Source organism: Neolamprologus brichardi, chromosome 2, assembly GCF_056152115.1.
Source record: "Neolamprologus brichardi isolate AB-2024 chromosome 2, ASM5615211v1, whole genome shotgun sequence".
Classification (NCBI taxonomy): Eukaryota; Metazoa; Chordata; class Actinopteri; order Cichliformes; family Cichlidae; genus Neolamprologus; species Neolamprologus brichardi.
Window position 1 is genome coordinate 25,621,194 of NC_142105.1, and position 15,994 is coordinate 25,637,187.

The window sequence follows — 15,994 nt, forward strand, 5'->3', positions numbered from 1 at the left end:
GGTCCTCACTGTGAATCCTTGGACTCAAAAAGGCTTGGCTGGAGTGACCCTGCCCTGCTGGACTCCAGCATTGATCCAAACTGCACCCACACAAATGATTATAGCACTCACATCACCTCTCACGAGGAGAAATAGAGCTGGGTGTATTTTATAATGAGTGGATGTAAGAATGAGGTACAAGGACTCATGGTAGTTTCTCTTCTCATGCTGCTCTCCGATGCCTTCAAGGTTCAAATGAATCAGCAAGGCGGTGTAAACTAAGTGCAGACTGGCATGTTTATTGGCGACTTTTGAACATCAGGCGAAACACTATAGCAAAATCAGAGAGACATGAAGACAAGACAATGCTTTTCGTTAAAGAAAAGGTGAGCTGTGAAACCAAAGATGACTAATCTTAATAAACAAACTCTTATTTTTGACAATTCTGAACGAAAGTTATTGGCAGGCTAATGGTTGCTCTTCAGTTCGTCATGTCTTTGTCTATCACCTTACAAGTGAAAGTGTCTGACTTTGTTCTCTGATTACATCAGTGCATTTCAGCAAGCCCATATTTCTTTTCTTTTTTTCCCCCTTTCTTTATCAATTGTTTCAGAGCAGCAGAGAAAATGGCACATATTCACACTTTCAGCAACACCTCCCGAGTGTGCATACTCACCCACTTGGAAAAGCATACACACACAAAAACTACAACACACACACGAGCCCGCAACACGTTCATGCCACATTCATGCACGTCTTTGTAGACAACATCAAGCAGCTAATGTGGTGATTCTTTGAATTCCTTGTAGAGTCTCTGTGTATTCAGTCGCCCACTAAGACTTATATAACCAGTGAGTACATGATATTTTCACTTAATGATCAAATATTTCTCCACTTGGTAATATGATTGTTTTGTTAAACTCTGGACTAAACAGTACTCATTTCTTTTTCTTGATTTTTCTACAAACACTAGAAGATAAAATAAATATCTTCCTCAACCATTTCTGCATTCTGTGGGAAATAAGGCCTAATAATTATTATTGTTATGTACTCATTCTAGCATTCCTACACATGGTGGCGTTTATTTTTAATGAATTTATTAAATATTCTTAAACTGGATAAAATTGTTTGGTTTCTTTGTGGAATCCTTGATGTCTGTGTGTAAATCCTCACTTTTTGGGTCAAGTTTAACACAGGTTGACATTTGACAGCAGTAAATGTGACACAAAAAAAAAAACACTAAAATTTTATATATTGTACAGGGGCTACATGGAGGCTGGATTTTAGATGCACAAGAAAATCTTAGTTTTAGGGAATCTTCAAACTGTGAAACTGTACACATCATATCTGTGTGTGTTTTTTGTGGGACAGTAGTGACAGAGTTGAAGAGGGACCTTGAGACTGTCTGTATTTCCACCTCATTTCTTCAGGAAATGAAGAAGCCTCTTGGGCTAGATGTGAAATGTCTTCATGACATATGAAGAAGTCCGGTCGCTCCTAAAATGACCACGACTTGGATAATTGAGACACAGACAATGTTACTTGTAGTAAAAAGGTGCTTTTTGTGGTCAACAAGACCAGGAACATGTCGTAGAAATGTAAGAAATTATAAAAATAATGAAATACGAATCATTTTTTTTAAAAACTCCAATTAAAACAGAGATCAAAAGAGCGATTGTAGGAGTTTCCTACCACTGCTTTGAATGCAGAAACTAGTTTGCAGTAAGCATTTTTTTTTTTTAAGTTTTGTGCTTTGTTATAATAATCTAGATATAGATAATTATGCAATCTTATTATAAGGTTGATTTTTATGATGAAAGTGTCTGTCTAAATAGTTATACATGATTATATAATAAATACCAACACTTTCACAATGTTTTTCCCAGTTTTACTTCCAATAATTTATATTTAAATCATTATGTTTTCATAGATAAGAGAGGCCATGGCATTGCATCATAATGTAGATTTTACAAACACTAATTTACAAGAAATGAGTGTAAAATTAAACAAACACTATCTCTTCTATGAAACCTTTTTTAAGGATTAATCATCCATTTATTAACGTCAATTAGGCTAGTCATACATTTTGTATAGATTTGTATTTAAAAGGGCAGTATAGACATTCATTATGAGGGAAACGTTGGTTAAAAATTGGCAAAAACAAAAAACAAAAACAATTGTTCTCCTCATTGATTCTTAGTTGGTGTTTTCTGAACTCACATCTCATCCTAAACTTGTAATATTTTCCATTGCTTTCCATTTCAAACAAAGTCAGTCAGTCAGTAATCACAAATCAGTTTATTTCCAAAACATTAAAAATTACTTTTCTAAAACCTACTCTTTTGACAAAATGGAAGAAAATCCCTCATTATTGGATGAATTACAGAGGAGTACTGTTGCACCTCTCTAAACCTTTTAATTTAAGAACTGGTACATCTGGTCTTCTCTCATCCAGGTAATCCATGACTGGGTTGTTGTAAGCAAGCTGAGCAAACTCTGTGTGTTTGTTGCAAGAGGTTGTACTTGGAGATATTGGTGCTTCTTCTTCCTCTTGTCCGTCTTCACAAGAGAAGCTGCAGCAGAGAACTGTTTTGGCAATTAGGTGGTCCAGTGGTTTGAGAGAGTGCATCCATTTGGGCAGGAAGTCCCAGTTCTTGAGCTTGTTTGGCAGGTGATGGGGGCTGCGGGACTGCATTACATTCACCATGGTAATGAAGATGGTTACACCCAAGAAAGGAGCGCCAACTCCAGCCATCACCTGCCAACCAGCCAGTGAGAGGCCCAGCACCAGTGATGGAAGCAACAGGAAGCAGAGGAGTAGGTACAAGATTGCAAACCAGCGGTACTTGGCAGTGCGCTCACCGAGAACACGAGCCATCCTTATCGGTAGACGCATGAATGGGAAAGGATACCACACCAGAATGCCAAAAACATTGAAGAAAAGGTGACACAGAGCAATCTAGAAGACAAGAGACCTAATAATTAGGAATTCAAATGCTTAATGTGTATTGATGTCAACTCAAAGTCATACCAGTAGAAAGCGTCTACTGATTTCTTATAATGTCACACTGATATCATAAATATATTCCAATTATGCAACGTAGCTTTCATGGGTAGCCTATTGTAACACTACATTACAAAATACCTCACACTGTGGAGTTTTTTTCCAGCCTAGCTATAACTTGCTATGTTTTGGTTACATGTTTCAAACAGCTACCATATGTTAGGCAAAAAGAGGGTTATTTTGGCAGTATATGGCTGATTTTGATTACTTATACAAAGCTCAGATTCAGCAGGTTATGGCCATGAAGTCAAAACACAGCAAATACAAAGCAAAATCAAAGTTTTCAGTTTAAACATGTGATGTTTGTTTTGTTTTAAATTACATTTTCCACAGCAACCCCCTGGAAATTTTTGTCATTATTATTATTATTATTATTATTATTATTATTACCATCATCATCATCATCATCATCATCATCATTATTATTATGTGTCCTTTGTATCCAGACAAACAAACAAACAAAACCTACCTGTATGGCAGCTGCAAGTTTGTTCCCAGGACTGGCCAAAGCTGCCAGCAGGGCTGTGGCAGTTGTGCCAATGTTGGACCCAAGAGTGAGAGGATAGGCCCGCTCCAAACTGATTACACCAATGCCTGATGAAGATGACAAAGCCAAATGCTGTAAAGCATATCGTAGTGGTTTACCAGAAAATATAATTAGTGTTGTGTTCCTGTTGATATATTTATAGAGCACCACTAAGCTGTACGGAGAGTTCTTAAGATGTTTTGTAACAAATACAAATGTCATCTATGATAGATCTCAGAAATTACCCCTGTTTATGTACTAGCAGTAATAACCCAATAAGTTATGAAAATTGTTCTCCAGGTGGCTTAATACTTATTGAGATAGTCGAAGAAAAACGACTTTAAAAAGCTTTAGCTGCCTTTAGAAAGAAACCAGTTCTCAGGCTAAGAGGGAAAGCATTCCAGAGTCTATGGAGGCCATTGCCGTGAACTCTTTTTTATAGTTCTCAGTCTAGTATGATGGACAGTCAGCAGGTCCCGCTCAGATGACCTCAAGGACCCCCAAGATGTATGGATGTAAATGTTCACTGATGTATGCTGTCGCTTGTTCATGTAGTGCTCTAAAAGTCAAAAACAAAATCTTGGTAGTCAGTGGACACTGAATTTACTTGAAAGCCGGAAATGAATAAACAGACTGATATGTAAGTAAGTCTAAAAAGCTTTGTTAAAGCAAGCAAATAATAAATTAAAATAATCCAGAAGGTATGAATAAGAATTTGGAATTTAGTGCATGAGACAATAGAACTCAACTTCACAACATTTCTTATCTGAAAAAACAAGCAAACCAGAGATTTAATGCGACTCAAGGGTTACCAAAGCTTCTCACAGAAGACTTAGCAAAAAGGGAAAAGAACCTAGAATTACCCTTACCCTGATCACAAATCTGTTAGGGCTTCTGTTGTCTCATAAAATTGAAGAAAACAGTCTGCTGTCCAACTTTTAACAGTCTATGGACGAAAGCAAGATGTGCAACTAGGTAACTAGGAAATATCTTGGGGCTAGATATATATATAGAGAGAGAGACATAGATAGATAAACATGTGGATAGAGGTTGCGGTGTTAGAATTTATATTGTAGAGGAGAAACCACTGGCTTTGGGGGGGAGAGTGCAGTTTATGAGTGGCAAGAACACAACAGTAATTCTCATGTGTTGTTATCAGTGGAGTTCTCTCTGTATGTGTCCCCTGTTGTGACAACTGAAAAACAAAGTAACTTGTGTAAAAACTTTACACTGGTACACTGTTCTGGCATATTCGTGGATAACAAGTAATTTTCAGCAGTTCCTCAATCTTAAAACAAAAACAAACACTTCTCAGTTTTAACCTCTCCTAAACCTCTCTTGCAACATGTATTTCATGCATAACTTTATTTGTTTACTAATTCAAGCTCCACTGAAGGGAGTTCCACTTGGAGGAAATACTACAAATGTGGCGTCTATTAACACCGCTGTTAGAAGATGTGCTTAGATCAGGTTTATTTTTAAAGGGTTTGTTCTCAGTTGGATGGACAATGTTCTGCATTTTCACCATTCTGGCCATTCAAAAAGCCATGGCTACTTTCAAAAGCCTCTGAACTGTGATTTTATTCCTCCACACCCACTTAAAAGGAAAGGTATGTAAAAGGTCAGCAATAAACAAGCTGCGTGTTCCTGACCTCCAAATGGTCAAAATGACGGAAGCTAAAGTAATAGGTCTGCCCTGAAATGCTGGTATTTTTATAAAATGTTTTAGATTTCCTTCTATACACTGTTTAATCTATTCACAGTATGGCATAAGCTCTGTGATGTAATTGAAGGCTAAAACATGACAGATATCGAGGTGATTGGTTTCATGAGAAAGACAATTTGATGGGGGGACAGGTGTGGGCCATTGAGGGTGAGGGGGAGACACTAAAAAGAGCTAAAAGTGGGTCATTGGGGAGTGAAAAGCTGTGCTGTGTGGTCCGGAGGGATGGTAGTATCCACTGCTGTTTAGAGTCAGTGGCAAAGAAGACAGTTAGTTGTTCCACTGTTAGGAAGGGCGATCTGTTGCCTCCTGAAGACATTTAAGACCAGTAAGGTTGCCTGTATTGCGCTCCTGTTGTCTAACACTGTATCTCCATGATACCCAAGCTATATATTATGTGTATGTGCTTTAATATGTGGGAAAGGTCGATAGCCAGGAATGTAATTTAGCAGGAGGGACAACTTTAAAGTTTCTATTATATTGCATGGGTTAATTGCAGGCCTGTTCATGTGGGTGGCTTGGCTTTTGGAGTGATTTGCCATGTGTAAGTATCCTGTATAACTGTTTGTGTGGGTTGCAGCAGCACTAACTTACAGGAAATTATTGATTGTTCTGGAAAATGTTAATATCTTCTCATGGGGAAAAAATGTCTGAGTACTATGAAACATTAATTGTTTATAATAAATAGCATGTTGCCACCCAGACAAAACTTCCACATTATTGCTGCATATGAGGCGTCAAGTCAAAACTGGAGGCAAGTAAATCATTTTTTTTCCTGCATCAAAGCCTCAAAGAATGTCTTCAGACTGTTACATCTCCTTTCGTATGATCTGCAAATCTCTGAGCAAAGAGTGGACGAAGAGACATTACGTAACCTTCCTGATATATTTTTGAGCCAGAGACAGTTATTGCACCACGGTTAGGGTGTCACTGACTTAGGCAGGATTCACTTGAAAATGAAACTGACACCAATGCAACAGCCACTTACTGAAAACACGTGTTTTTTATTGTCATAATCTGTCCTTCAGTTGCTTCATGATGACTCAAGGTTTTTTGTGTCAAGTTAGTGAGGTGAGGATTATTTTATGCGCCATCTATAGGAAATTTAGTGATGATCACTGGAAAACATTCATGTCCCCATTCTAGGATTGATCATTTTCTTTATAGCGTTAGTCATGCCGTTCCTCAGCACTTAATTTAGCAAGCTGCTCCTACAAGGTTAAAGCTGATCACCAACAATAAAGCATTTTTTATATATTTTAAGTATACTCTATGTATAAAGTATGACCAAATACAATTATATCATCCAATAAAACCAAACAAGTGGCTCATTGTAGGTCAGCGTGAGTGAGATAAACCTAAACAATCTCTGTAGAAGGAGACAATTTAAGAGGGTCTAACCCTAACAAATCAAATGGAAGTTTAGAGTTTCATAGACCAAGCCTGTTATTATAGGAGCTTTGTAAGAGGATTTGTGGGCACTGCTGGCCCTCTCCATTAGCTGGCAGAGTAAAGGTAGATAGATAGATAGATAGATAGATAGATAGATAGATAGATAGATAGATAGATAGATAGATAGATAGATAGATAGATAGATAGGTAGGTAGGTAGGTAGGTAGGTAGGTAGGTAGGTAGGTAGATAGATAGATAGATAGATAGATAGATAGATAGATAGATAGATAGATAGATAGATAGATAGATAGATAGATAGATAGATAGATAGATAGATAGACTAAAGTTGAAAAAGAATAAACAGATAAAATTTGGCAAAAATGTGGCAAAGATTTGTGCACATGGTGTGCAGACTTTGACATTCAAAAGAGCAAAAACATACATCACTCACCTATAAGAGGGGTCATGGCTGAAGTAAAGACAGAGCTACTCTGCACCACAAATGTCACACCTGCACCCACAAACATGGCGATGTATCCTGCCAGCCATCCAAATGGATAGGGAAGGTCTGCAGTGATGCACAAGAGAAACTTCAATCATTTTTAACTTTAAACAATAAAGTGCTTACATTTTCCATGTAATCCCCTTCAGTTAAAAATCTATGTTAAACTAAAATGTCAGTTCTACACTCATCTGCCTGTTGATGCTAAAACTAAGAAGAATTGCTGATCAAAGGCAGTCATAAACACCTACCAGCACCCTGAAAGCTCATTCTGAGAACTCCCTCTTATGGGTTAACAAGGCAAGGAAACATGCATATTTGGAGCTGGCCAATAGGAGTTTCACTTGAGCTCTGAAGCTTTTCAAATCAAGAAGTCAGGCAGGGCTTCAATAAACTCTCAAATGATTTTTGTGTGAATTTTGTAAGGCTTCACGACATCCCTCACACATATAAAACAAACAATTATAATATACTGACACATAATAAGAATTAAAAAAAACTTCACCAATGTGTTTAGCATTTCAGTACCATGGACAGCTCACGATGCTTGCCCAGATTGCTGATGGTGTTTCTCAAAAATCCATCAACAATCTGGGTGAAAATTTGCACTTCCAATCTGCGCTTCTCTTGATAGAGATTTTGGTCATTACTGAATTGAACACGATCCATGTGCATATGTAAATTTGCCCATTGTTAGTATATCCCCGCAGAGGTTTTCACTCCCATTGCACCTTTTCCAATTGCCTTCTCACACTAGTTTCTTCCAGCTTAGTTACACTGGCCTTTTCTCCTTTAGTAACTGTAGCAGTTTTACCTGGGTTATTATGAGTGTTGGAAAGTACAGCTTCATGCAATCACATTACATTTTTATGTGATGCAATAATGGAATGTATTAGTGTGTTAATTTCAGTAATAACATTGCAGTAACAGTTATGTTGGTTCTCATTTTATAAAGAGGTGGGTGGAAAGAGAGAAAAGAGCATTAAGGCTTTTTCTTTTTTTCAACTACAGTCAGCTTTTCTGCTGTGAGGGGGAAATGGTGTTGCACCTACAACCTTTGTCACTAGGAAATATAGATGTAATTTTATTTTTCTTCTAGCTTTTTAGCTTCCATTTCAACCTGTAAATGCTTTTGCAGTACAGTCTCAGTGGTGAAGTCCTCTGTGGCCAAGTTTTCACCTTTCTTTTGATTCAAATTTAAACACTAAAAGAAAGAAATTTTCTATCCTACTCATCTCCTGAGTAGGATAGAAAATTACTTTCTCCAAATAACATAATGCATTTGTTTAAAAAATAACAAGTATTGTGTAATACATTACTTTTTTGAGAACTTTGGTTGCCGGTTTGAGCCCCGGCTCGGACAGTCTCGGTCGTTGTGTCCTTGGGCAAGACGCTTCACCTACCGTCTACTGGTGTTGGCCAGAGGGGCCGATGGCGCAACATGGCAGCCTCGCTTCTGTCAGTCTGCCTCAGGGCAGCTGTGGCTACAACTGTGGTTTGCCTTCCACCAGTGTGTGAATATGAGAGTGAATGAATAGTGGAATTGTAAAGCGCTTTGAGGATCTCGAACAGCGCTATATAAATGCAATCCATTATTTATTTCCTAACAAGTCAAGATATTCATTTTTTATTTATTCATTTGGTAGCTCAAATTTAGACTAACCTGTGTTGATGACTTTATGGATGGCCTTTGCTACTTGGCCTATAAGAAGAGAGTTGAGCAGTTTGACTAGAAGCAGCAAACATGTGCACAGGACAGCCAGCGAGGTGGCGAGTAGGATGAGGCCCACTGTGAGGTCTGACATCTCAGCAGATGCAAACAAATGTCTACCTACAAAAAGAGCCACAATAACAGGATATTTGACTGCATTTATACCTTACCAAATGAGTTGAGACACTATGCAAAATGACAAAACTTGAAGTTCAATTTACCACCATTTAGTTTGCCATATTTTTTGATAATGTTCTCTTACTGCTTAGTTATACTTGTATCGACTGTTTTGCTATGGAAATAAAATTTTCTTGAGAAGACCAGTTCAGTTTTGGCCTTCTCTTGTTGAAATAAGGGAGGCCTTTTATCCAGAAGACACTGCTTGTATACCAACATTATGGTATTATGTTAACTTCTTTGGATATGAGGTTGTACAGATTGGTTACGGCTTACTATATGATTGATTCAGATTCAGATAGGACTTTAGGTTTTAACTTACACTTCACGTGTGTTTGCAAGTCATGGCTGGGGTCACAGCTTTCAGTGCTCACGTTGTGATGAGACTATGGATGCATGGATAGATAAAAGAAAGAAAGAAAGACATTAGCCAGGCCATTTTTACTGGCATCAGTGACAGGCTCCATTTGGCGCCAGTACACAGTGACACAGTATGGTAAATGGCCTGTATTTGTATAGCACTTTACTAGTCCCTAAGGACCCCAAAGCGCTTTACACAACCAGTCATCCACCCATTCACACACACATTCACACACTGGTGATGGCAAGCTACATTGTAGCCACAGCCACCCTGGGGCGCACTGATAGAGGCGAGGCTGCCTGGCATCACCGGGCCTTCTGACACCACCAGTAGGCAACGAAGTGTCTTGCCCAAGGACACAACGACCGAGACTGTCCAAGTTGGGGCTCGAACCGGCAACCTTCCCATTACAAGGCGAACTCCCAACTCTTGAGCCACGATCGCCCCACGATGTGAAGGAGACAGGGCTAGAGATGAGACATTACCATAACAAGGTTGGTCTGGCACCATTCTTTCACCAAGCTCCTGTTCCTCATGCCCTCCTTCCCCATGGCGATCCCTGTGATCACACACTTGTCCAGCTGAGGGTGAAAGAAGATGTACATTCATTTTTCACCACAATTTTTTTGTTTTGTTTTGTTTTTGCTCGGCAGCTGAATTGCTGATCGAGTTTATCGGTTTTCAGCAGTGACCTCAGCTAACGAGTTAGTCACATGAGATGGTTTTGAAGTGACATTTTCACTATTTACTTGAAAACATGTTCCAGATATTTCTAAATATGACGTGCATCATTTATTTTACACTTTACTTTTTCATGATGTTGAAATAACCTTACCATTGTTTTGCTGTGTAGTGTCAAGTTCAGGCATTATAAGTAGAAGAAAAATTGTGATAAGCCAAATTTTAACGGGTTGCTGATGACCCGACTCTACACCCCTACAAAGCTTAATCAGAATTTATTTGAAGAGACACCCATCAATTATGTGCTCAGAATTGCCTTCTACCGTGTTGTGTTTAATCTAGTTCTTACATTTTGGTTTCTGTGATGTTTGGTTTTGGACAGAAAAAGAAAATAAATAGAAATTATAAATAAATCAAAACATTGCTGACCTGCTGTGAGTAACATCACAGTTCCTAAGCTGAGATCATAGAGGGCTTCAGTCCAATGAAGGGGCTTAGCAAACAGTAAATTAGAAAAAATGGCATCTGATGGTTTTACCTGTATGATAAGCTTGGTGACTGGCTCCGTGATGACCTTGAGTAGCTCGGGTGCTTCCTCCCCTGGCTCGAGCCTCAGAGTGGTGACCAGCAGGTGAGACAGCCGAGTCATGAACCCGCTCGCCACCTCCAGGGGCAACAGAACCAGGACTGACAGCCAGTTGAAGCAGTCATGGATTGTTGCTCCGGCAAAAGCACTATCGTGGATCACAGTCATTTTCTGTGTTAGCTATCCAGGAGCATCATAAACTACTCAGAGTGATTGCTTGTTAATCTCCTTTTCACAGCTCAACTTTTGCTTTTTTAGTTTTTGGCAGTGATGTAATAAGCATTTGAGTTTTGACGTGTGTATATTATGAAAGGTTAAATGATATTTATTTTAGTGGTAATAGATTAACGCACCATCTGTCTGGCGCACTGGTTACGGGTATAGGATTAGTGTGGACTGGTGCCATTATTATAGTGTGAAGCTGCAGCTACAGCTGCTGATGCTTTCTCATCATCATCCTCTACTTTCTCCTCTGCTCTCTTAACACTTTTTCCCTCTTCTCTCCATCTAACCACTTATCCACTTCACTTTTCCATTTCTGTGTCTTCTTGCCTCAACCCCCACCCTATTCTACCTCCACTCTCCTCCTCGGTCTTGCTGTGTTTTGTCACTCACCGTTGAAACTCGGTTCGTTCTGCCGCTTGCATCATGGCCACTATGGTGTTTGTAACCGAAGTCCCAATATTGGTCCCCATGATGACTGGAACAGCCGACCTGACTTCTAACACTATGAGATGAGACGAAAATAAAGAAGCATGTTACAAAAAAACTAAACACTGTAAATGCATAAACATCATTGCAAATGGTAATGCATCATATATATATATATATATATATATATATATATATATATATATATATATATATATATATATATATATATGTATAGTCCTGTATTCCTCTTTGTGTTTGTCAGAGCATCTGTGGAAGAAGTAACTTTATTGCTGTAACTAATTGAACTCAAAAGTACAAATATATATATATATATATATATATATATATATATATATATATATATATATATATATATATATATATATATATACATATATATAATTACAGAAAATGGCCTTGTACTTTTTTATTCAACATGTGTTTTAATGGAGATGAGAGGTGATTGTAATTCTAGGCGAAGTGAGACGGCTTCGGAGATGGGTTATTTTTGAATACGCCTTTAATGGTGATGACCTAGAGGGCAGACGTCAGGAAGACAAACATTTATGCCTTTCCATATCTTTCAGTCTCCAATAATTACCTCTAATCATCCTCATGGCTCTCTTATTTAAAACAAATCTTTGGAAGCAGAGCAGCAACTCCTGCATACTGATGTAATTCACTTTAACTACCCAGAACAAAGGTGGAAGACCTACGTGCAGAAGCCTGAACATTTTCTTGTAACCTTACCACATAATGGTCTTAAACAAGGCTGACTGAGATGATGAGACATTACCCAGAGTAAGAAAGGTTGGATTTGATTGCCCCTCTAATCTTGCTTCACCGTGTCAGACTACACTTATTTTACATCATTTTTACAAATTGCAACTGCAGTACTGGAATCTCGAAATGGGTCTCAGTTAGCGTCCTGAGCCACCTCTCATTTATTTATATTTTGCAAGGAAAATAGAAAATGGGTGCAGTGTTTAATTGAAACATGCAAATATACACATATAAGGCAAAAACAGAGTTTCTTTCTTTAAGCAGTCTTCAGGAATAGTTCTCTGGGCTCTTGCAGGACATTTAAAGCTCTTCTCTGGATGTTGGTCTGTCATAATGTTCTCAGACTGCTTCAATAATGTTGAGTTGGATCAAAATCAACAATACTTTGTTTATTATTGCATCAGTTTAAAAAAATATATATCTCCATCAGCCCCAAACCATCACATAGCATTTACTGTGTTTTAATCTCTATCTTTGTGCTTCTTTCCTGACCTCATCTGGATATAATCATGATGATTTGAACCAAAAATATCAAATTTGGATTAATCACTCTGTATGAGCTGTTGCCACTCATTTTTAGTCCAGTTCTTGTGTAATCTTGCATACCTCAGTCTTTTCCTGTTTTCCTTTCTTCTGAAATGGCTTCTTGACAGCCGCCCTTCCACTGAGACCATTACTGATGAGGCATCATTGAACAGTACATGGATCAGGTGAAGGGCCAGATGCATCTCTCGGGTCCTGTGTCAGATCTTTGATTGATTACATTCCTATTTCTTAAGACCATTATTTTCAGATACTGTTCGTCTGCTGTATATAGGGTTTTTTTTAAGGTCTGCCTTCTTCTTTTGTCCTTCACGTGTCCAGGTTACTCAATTTTTAAGGACACACTGAGATTTCAGCTAACAGCTCTTTGGAAACTACTCTGTTGGCAGAAAACTACTATTTTATCCTGTCCATTATTATCTTTGGCATTTTTTGTTTTTTGTGGATTCAAAAATGAAAAGAACAAATGTTTTTGCGACAGTCTGTAACAAAGTGCAATTTGTTTCTTTCTATTTGCGTAGACATAACACTGGTTCACCCCTTCAGTTAGGTGGCATTTTTTAAACTTGAATGATTCATAGGTCAGTGTTCAGTGGTTCAAAAAAATGTCCTTTTGAGAACAGTCAGGTATGGGGACTGACCTGAAAGTAAGTGAAAAGTCAATGAAATGCTTTGAGAGACCTTCAGAAAGCCTGGAGAACTATTGCTCAAGACCACATGTACATCTTTGGAATCAAAATGTAATGAAATGAGGGGCAACTCATTAATCATTAATCATTCTTTCATTATACAAGTTTGAAAACTGACATAAACATCTAAATAGTCGAAAGATAAAAATAAAATAAAATAAAAGCAACAACGGTGCATTAATCTGCAGCCAAAAGCAACAAATAAATCACTTACAATAGACTTTATGGGTTTCCTAGCAAGCACTTTCAGGAGATCAATAAAACTATGAATGTGAGTTATGGAGCGAAAAGTTAGCACAATGCTCGTTTTAATATTTTTCAAGGGGTTGTTTAGATGCTAGATGACAGGAAACATCACTCTTAGCTGTTCATCTGCTAGTTTAGTTACATTAGACTGCTGGAGAAATGTGTGCAAGCAAATCTTCCTGTTCTCTAAAGAACAATCCTCTGGTAAAGTTTGTTAATGTAACCCAAACTTTATTTGCTAATTTAATCCTTAATGCTAAATAACAAACCGATCGTAATGGATTCAACCCTCCACAGGGAATACGGGTTGTTATAGGACTTTGAGGCAGAAAATTTCGATTTGAACTATAGACTGCAAATTGATTTTGCTGCCAATAAGGCTCCATGGGGGTGTTATTTTCTCTGGTTTTATTGCTACGGTAATGGCTTTTGTTTTCTGTTTATTAACTTATCTATATATGCAAAATAATAACCTGCAGAGACATAAGCCTACTGTGCAGACAGTACAATAAACACACACGCGCACACACCTGAATTCTGGCACTCACACATTTGCACATGCGTTTATGTGCCTACTCACGTCCGGAGGCCACCAGACTGACTACAATGGAGGTGGAGGTTGATGAGCTCTGAACCAGCACAGTAACCAAGATCCCCACCACGAGCCCTGCCACGGGGTTAGACAGCACTGCATTGTCCTGGAAAATGTCCCCTGCCACTTTACCTGGTTAGATATGCCGCCCACATACACAGAAACACACACATAAAAAAAATACCAGTCTTAGGAATCACAAGGTTGCCAAGAGCAATGTTAAACAAAAATCAAACTGTTTGTTTCCCCAATTTCAAGAAGGTCACAGATCAAACTCGGCAGTAAATTATACAGCAGCAGGGCCCAGTAGGATGGTGTGAACTGGTGCTCGGTGACTCAATTATTTGTCAAACATCAACAGACTGAGTCACTATGAACCTGCTGATGGGGCAGTGCGCTTACCCCCTGCTAACTGGAAGGCAGAGCTCAGAGTGTCCAAGGAGCAAACAAAGAGGAAGAGGAGGAGGAAGAGGAGAGGGATCTTGGATAGATTGATGAGGACCTTCTTGATCTTGTTTGGACTCACTGCTGAGGTCTGAGGAGATCTGTCTGGAGGAAACAGCAAAGAGACGGTTAGACTGGAATCTTTTTTTAAGGGATTTTATCTGATGAAACAAAACGGCAGCGTGTTTTTGGCCACTGCTCGACTCTCTGATAGCTGTGTCCTCTCACATGTAGAGATAGAAGCCATCTGACAAAGTACATTCATAACCCATATGCAGCCAAACACTGCTGAGTGAGAGGCCACATGATCCCACTGACACTGTGTGTCTCCTGAGCATGTCCTTATCTAATAAGCCTGTGGCTCGCTTCTGCTGTTGTAATTTACCGCCTCAAAGAGGTTAAACCTGCTGCCAGCATGGGAGATGTATGTGTCACTCTCCTCTTTATGCCTCTCTTGTACCTTTCTCCCCGGGGAATGTGCCTGCCTCCATCAGTGAGTGGTGATTGGTATGTTGGTTACAGCCCTCAAAGCTGCCAGTGAGGTCAAGGGTGGAGCCGATGCCAGACTCCCTGTCCTCCTCCGCCAGTGGGAGTTTGGGATGTGAGGGGAGCTGAGCCGAGTGTATTCTCACCCCTGCTAGCAGAAGAGGAGTCAGGCAATTCAAAGACATAAAACTAGAATGGTGGGAATTTAAACTAATGAGTTACCACTGAAGCCGAGCTCCGTGCTCCGTCCAGAGGACACTATGGTTATAGATCGAGAGGACATGGCGCTGTGAGTGCTGTGTGGAGATATGCAAGCAATTAAAATCGTAGGATGTCACCACCGTGGAGGGAACAGATCTGATATTGGATGTATTTATCAGCCACCTGCAGCAGTAAGAAAAAGAAGCCAACAGAGACCAACAAGTGTGTATATGAGCCCATCTCTCACAGAGGTACAGGGATGAACAGACAAGCAATTAGAAGAGAGCGAAGGCAGCCCACGTGGTTATGTAATTGGCAGCTATTCATGATGTGAGGTCAGGCCGCACACTAAAATCGCATACACCGGGAGGCGTCTCACCTCTCAAACAACTAAACAACCTCATCAGATCATGAAGAACACATTAGGATCCGTGTAGCTTATCCTGTCTTCCATTTCCTACAGCTGCGAGCCAGCTCTTCAAGGGACTCTCCAGAATCTATAGAGCAAGTCTCTTCAAAGGGTTTCATGCTCTTGATTTGAAGAGATCCCCCCCCCAACCCCCAACCCCCACCCTCCTTTTTTTTCTGTCTTCCACTTTGGGGACTCCAGTGGAGGAGGGAGTACTAATGTCTCTTAAAAGCAAAGAGGATGGA

The 15,994-nt window shown here is 39.2% G+C and overlaps 1 protein-coding gene across 1 annotated transcript; it reads right to left on the reverse strand.

Annotated features, from left to right (window-relative positions):
* Positions 1-2,349: 2,349 nt before the first annotated feature.
* On the reverse strand, positions 2,350-15,429 carry slc34a1b (solute carrier family 34 member 1b). Its single transcript, XM_087853064.1, has 12 exons — positions 15,362-15,429; positions 15,114-15,287; positions 14,612-14,758; positions 14,198-14,341; positions 11,318-11,429; positions 10,655-10,850; positions 9,921-10,016; positions 9,397-9,460; positions 8,850-9,017; positions 7,136-7,252; positions 3,513-3,637; positions 2,350-2,938 (listed from the first exon to the last, which is right to left on the reverse strand). The coding sequence occupies exons 1-12, from the start codon at positions 15,420-15,422 to the stop codon at positions 2,360-2,362; spliced, it is 1,983 nt and encodes a 660-aa protein (XP_087709190.1). The 5' UTR covers positions 15,423-15,429; the 3' UTR covers positions 2,350-2,359.
* Between the last annotated feature and the right edge of the window lie 565 nt (positions 15,430-15,994).

Bases quoted from the DNA above. Each gene is read 5' to 3' on its own strand.
- slc34a1b (XM_087853064.1), bottom strand. From the start codon at position 15,422: ATGTCCTCTCGATCTATAACCATAGTGTCCTCTGGACGGAGCACGGAG. The intron at 14,342-14,611 runs GTAAGCGCACTG...ATATCTAACCAG, and splicing joins TGCCTTCCAGTTAGCAGGGG to GTAAAGTGGCAGGGGACATT. The intron at 9,018-9,396 runs GTAAGTTAAAAC...CTCTTTTTGTAG, and splicing joins CTTGCAAACACACGTGAAGT to GTAGACATTTGTTTGCATCT.